Raw genomic sequence first — 6,000 nt, 5'->3', positions numbered from 1 at the left:
CTTCGGAATAGGTGCCGTGAAGCAGAGTTGTGGGATTGGAAAACTATTCAAACCTTGTTCGGTCTTCTTGTGCTGCTAGTTGTTCTTTATGAGTGTGAATTATGGGCCAGCAACACTACTATAGCACAATGGAAACAAATCGAAGGAATCCAAAAGCGCTTGATCACAAGCAAGTTTAAAATCAAAAGCACTGTTCCATATGATATCATGCTAAGTGAAATGGGAGCTGCTCCTATTGAGGCACTTGCTATGGTTCGCCTTCTAAGTTATCTAAAAAGAATCGAAAAAATGGAAGAGGATAGATGGCCTAAAGTGGTCTTTAGTGACACACTATGTCAGCAAAAAAGGACATGGATGCAACAAAACATCAAATGGATGAGTAAATGGAATATTCAATTCAATATGTGCCCCACAAATAATAAAGAAATAAAGGTCTTTGTCATGGAGAAATTCTACAAGAGAAATTGGAGAAGCGAGATTAGAAGGAAGAAATTATATTATATAAATGAGTTCAACCCCGCTTGTGATCAACTCCAAAAAGCATACATAGGAGCCAACATTTCTTAGAGGGCTAAAATTCTTATTGTTCAGCTGAGAACCAACTCTCACCAACTTCGTTGTGAGACCGGACGTTATAAGAGGCCAAAGGAGGCTTGGGAAGAAAGAATTTGCAGATTCTGCAATTTTGGGAAAGTGGAAACTGAATAGCACTTTATTTTAGAATGTGAAGCCTACAAGAGTAGTAGAGATAAATTTGCGGACACTATATGTGACAGTTATTGGCATAACCTATTCAATGAAAAGTACATTGAGCAATTGGGTGGACCCATCATCATCCTATACAAGCAACGAACATTGTTACTTAAGTCTGCTTGAGTTGTCTTGCTGTCCCATAGGCTATTTTTAGCCTCGTGGACGTTAAAATTTTATCTTATCTATCTAACTCATGATGACAGTTTAGACGTATTTAAGGTTACAATAGGAAAGTATTCTTGCAAATGTTACAATTTGCTTTAAGTATCGTTCAGTCCAAGGATCAATAGTGTTGCGTTTATTTTCATTATTTGAATATAGAAGGGGGCATTTCTTCACGTTCTGTACAAGAAAACTCCCACTGAAAACGAGAATTCAGTACAAGGATCAATAGTGTTGCGTTTATTTTCATTATTTGAATATAAAAGGGGGAATTTCTTCACGTTCTGTACAAGAAAACTCCCACTGAAAACGAGAAAAATTCCCACCTTTGCTAGGTAATGATTGATGAATTTATGGATCCACCCTCGGAATTTTCGAACAAAATACATTATAGACAACTGGGACCAGGCATAATCAATCTTCTTAGAAGTTACCCAAGAAGATAATTGATAGTACATTTGTCTGTTGTTAATGTATAATAGAGGTACCAAAGCTCCAACTGTGTGTATTATTTATGTAATCTACTCTAATGCATTTTCTCTCTTCACTTCCTTCACAAAAGAGTAATACAATGACGATGTTTAGATTTTTCTATACAATTCAAGAAATCTTTATAGAATTCAATATTAGTAATTTCAAATAAGGATCAGCCTAATATGGCATATTCCTGAAATTTGCAATGAAACCTGTGAAAGTGAAACAATTATTCGAGTGATGTCGAAAAGATTTCCTCAGTCAAAACATGTATATTACAGAACTTGAGAAATTTAAATCTTAAAAAACTTCTGATCAATGGCCAACATTCCCGACACCCTCTTTTTATTTGGAAGCTTGTATGTTACTTTCTGATTTTGTCCTGACGTATTTTCCAAGCTTCTCAATTTGCGCAATGGTCTGCTAACTTGTAAGCCCCTCAAATAGAAGAAAAAGGGCTTTTATTACTTGTCTTTTTCCTTATCATCATGCATGTATGGCTGCTTGTACAACTCATGATCAAGGATTCGGTAGAATCAATTAGTAATGGCTGAAAGTAATGCTCACGGATGACTTTTTTTTGGTTCACTTTGATATGCTAAGACTTGAGAGGCAATGGGAAACTGTCTCAATAAAAGCTTCTTTTAGACAGTCTTATGGGAGGAAGACCTTCCGCATTGGCCACGGTGGTGGAGAAACAGAATCCAGATCTGCATACAAGCTATGGAAGAGAGTCCATTCTTAAGCCTGGAACCAGAGAAGTTGAGCCATATTGCAACCTGGTTATTAAGGTGGACAAAAAGAACATGTAGGTACTGAATACAAAAATGGAATGAAAGCGTAAAAATGTGAATTGTAGATTATCTGACTATCAATATCTGCCATTCCCTGTGTCTCTTTGAGACTTGTCTAAAATCGACTCCAGCAAGCGGCCTTTATATAAGTTGAGTTGTTCAGCAAGTGCAAATCCTGCACACAAGCCATCGACTGCAGCACTCACAATTCCACCAGCATACCCTGCACCTTCACCAATGGGATACAATCCACGCACTGATGGGCTCTCATAACTAGTCATATCACGAAGAACTTTTACTGGTGCACTTGTCCGTGTCTGAATTTAAAAAAAATGTTACTGGAAATAAAATGCATCTACAATATTGTATAACTATGGGCAACGCAACCATCTTCGTAGATCACATCCTAACCAACTAGAACCTCACACATCAATGAAAAAATATTATTTTTCTAAATTTTCTATTACAAATAGAATAAATATAAAAGCTCCTATCGAGTAAAGGAGCTATACCTCTACTGCATGTAGAAGGGCTTCATTTGATATGAAACCAGGAATCTGTGACATGTTTCAGGTGAAAAATTATTACAAATTCACAAGAATCTTACATCAAATATTAACATGAAGAGAAAGATATGCTGGAAAGATAACTGAGGAAAGAATTGCTGCACCTCTTTCTCGAAAATTATGAGAGATTGTTTCAATGCATGGGTTATATTTGATGGGAAAAGTTGATGTAGGGGAGCTGCTTTGACTCCCAGGCGGTAACTTGATGGCGGAAGAGAAACATCTAAAAGAAAGAAGTGGCTTTGCAGTGTCAGAAACACAAATGTATTATCACAGATGCAGAAATACGGAAGAGCCATAAATTAATTGCTCAGATATATATGTGAGCAAGGAAACAAATTGAAATCATACATACCTGACAGTTTACATTCAAGGAAGTCTGGAACTGTCTGTGCTGGGACAACAAAATTGCCTCCCCCCATAATTGCAGCTTCCTTCTCAAATTCTCTCTGTAAAGGTTTTATTAAAAAAAAACGATAATATACAGCAATTAATGACATTCACAGCCTAAAAAAGCCTGAATTTTAGTGACAAAGAAACTTCTGCTTCTCTTCCCTTTTTCTAGAAATTGAACCATGAGATTACAATCACATTTGCTCCCTCTTTATTCTAAAGGTAAAATAGGGAAAAACTGAAATTTGATAAAGCTTGAATCTTCAAGAATTAAACAACCACCCATGTGTGAGCCTACCCTAGAATATTGATTTTTAATTTTCCTATAAATGTTCACTGTCTGTAATGTCCCTCAAAAACACATGGAATTGTTTCAATTTTTACGGACATTTTGTCAAGCACTTGGCAGAACATTAGAATTTAAAAAAATTATGAACAGCTGTAACTAACATTACTACAAACAGTTCCATGTATCCCTTTCAAACTTGAATGCGTGTGATCTGATTAATGTCTGGATAATGCACTTGGCGGAACATTAGAATTTAAATAAATTATTCAGTATGAACAGCTGTAACTACCATTACTATATCTGATTAATGTCTGGATAAACTAACAAAGTTCGAAATGCTGATACAACTCAATTTGCTGATGCAAATCAAGAATTCATAAATAAAAGAGTGCATCATTGTGCTTCAAGGTTCAAACTGTTGCTAATAAAGTTGAATTGCATAAATTAAGACGACCGAGCTGAAGTCTGATTTGCACATTAAATCGCCTTTTTGGCTCCCCAGTATTTTTACAAACATTTAATACAACAAATGACATTATTCCAAGTGTCTGTAATGTAGATCAGCTGCACCTTAATGTATGATCATACTATCATAGACATTCTCTCAAATAGTCTGAAGACATGAGATAATGCCTAGATAAGTTAACAAACTTTTGTCTTACAAGTAGCTGAAGCAAATATTCAAATACGCAATGTTCCAATCAATAATTTCTCACCTCTTAGCTGATATAGAAGATACTCGTATAATGTTTCCGAGTAAACTGATCAGCAGGTTCTAGACAATGGAGCAGTAACCTTGATCAAACTTAATATATTAAGAGTAGAAATTGATTTACACTTGTATCAGTGATAATCGTGGACTGCTCTACAACTAAGTCACAGGATATGTCGAGTTTCATCCATGACATTTGAATTTTAGTGAGTCTATACCCTTTCAGAACTTCATTCGAATTTTATGATATTTAATATAATACTGTTACCTAATAGAACACTATTTTAAAATGATACTGAGCTATTTAGTTAAATTATTTAGCAATGTTAAACTATTTTGACAATTTTGTGGGTATATTACTAATATTTCAAAATACATAAATATATATAACTTGAATTCAATGTCAATTTTTTTTCCAAATTTTTACCCTTGTTGAATTCCAATTGAATTTTATGATCAACAAACTCAACTTCAAATTTGAAGCTTGTGACTTAGCTCTACAACTATTTTTACCTCCTTATTTTTTCCAAAAGATGGCAGCTTACTCAATATGAGCAGCTAACAATAAATCCATATATGGTGGCTTCCCATGATTTGCATTATATATATATATATATATATTCCAATGTAGTTGGTAACTGGTATGAAATCTGAATGAATCACACAATTTTGTTCAAGGAAGATTTCACTTCCAAGACCAATCTTCACCCTTGTGATTTCATCCTAGGACTGCTGTTGAACAAACCCGCTGAAACTCCACAACTGGGAGTTAAGAAAATATCAAATAACCAGCATATCAAGAATGAAGAAATGACTCCTCCCGACCTCCTTTTATAACCCCTTTCTGGGATTTCTCTAGAATTTAGATTTTATAAGCATCTAGTAACTTTCTAGAAAAATACACATTTTATCTCTTTATAAAGTGACTTCTATTTTAATTTACTTTTGAACCATATGAGTCTATCTACAATTAAATTAAATATATATTTCCAATTTTCCACACAACCACCAAGTTCCGAAAGACTAAAACAGGCCAATTATGAATTCTGAACATGCAAACATAGCCATAAGTATGCAAGATATCAAACTCAATGAAGTTTGGAAATTTCCTAAAATATTAGACTTCTCTGCAAAATGTGGAATGCTCCCAGAATATCCACAAAAGGGGACATAAGTGGAAGGGCCACAAAAAGAGGACATACATCGTTTAGAGCAAGTTGCTGAAGTTTGGTACAGATGCATGAATACATAATAGATTATTTGGATTTCCACAACAGTCAGGCAATCAAAATTCTATATGGCTACAATTTGGTTGACAAAATTCACCATTACAAAGGACTAGTTAAACATGATATCAGCCTTAGTTTAATTTTTGGAGAATACTCAAATCTTTATTATTGTATTTTTTGGCTTTGGCTGTGTTCAAGTCACTTTTTAGTTTTACTTATGAATGGTTAGATTGACACATTGTGTCTTCAGTAACAACCATTTGGTCCTAATAGAAAATTAAAATGAAGGGGTGAGAGCACTAATGCAACAGGTCTTACCTGTACATAACTTTGTATTGCATACTACCTAATGCTATAAGACAATTATTGTTTAATATCTTCTACCTACACTTGTGGTATTTGGTTATATGTCCTTAAGTCACATGCTGGTGTAAGTTGTGCTGTCAACATTTTTGGTACCATTGCCTTTGTGAAGTTACGTTAGGTTCAAGTCAGGTCAAAACAAGAACCAAAGCATATGGTACATTAAGAAGATGAAAATGTGAAAGGAACGACTGGGTCAACCCAGTCAAGAGCCAGTGGAGACTAGGAAATAAAGAGGAGAAACTAAGTGTGAGAACATATCAAA

At 34.8% G+C, this 6,000-nt stretch overlaps 1 protein-coding gene across 6 annotated transcripts in view; it reads right to left on the bottom strand.

The window, feature by feature from the left end:
• Positions 1-1,501: 1,501 nt before the first annotated feature.
• Positions 1,502-6,000, bottom strand: part of PDE327 (FAD/NAD(P)-binding oxidoreductase family protein) — a 299,756-nt gene continuing 295,257 nt past the window's right edge. For all 6 annotated transcript variants that reach the window (XM_089820286.1, XM_089820287.1, XM_089820289.1 and 3 more), the window contains 4 exons: positions 3,105-3,198; positions 2,854-2,972; positions 2,696-2,740; positions 1,502-2,500 (listed from right to left, as the gene is read on the bottom strand). In XM_089820286.1, coding sequence (XP_089676412.1) covers positions 2,261-2,500; positions 2,696-2,740; positions 2,854-2,972; positions 3,105-3,198 — 498 coding nt within the window. In that variant the 3' untranslated portion in view covers positions 1,502-2,260. The remainder of the gene's footprint in view (positions 2,501-2,695; positions 2,741-2,853; positions 2,973-3,104; positions 3,199-6,000) is intronic.

This window comes from Cupressus sempervirens, chromosome 3 (genome assembly GCF_028749045.1).
Source record: "Cupressus sempervirens isolate cs-2001-9-10 chromosome 3, ASM2874904v1, whole genome shotgun sequence".
Lineage (NCBI taxonomy): Eukaryota > Viridiplantae > Streptophyta > Pinopsida > Cupressales > Cupressaceae > Cupressus > Cupressus sempervirens.
This window is presented reverse-complemented; position numbering and strand designations above follow the sequence as displayed.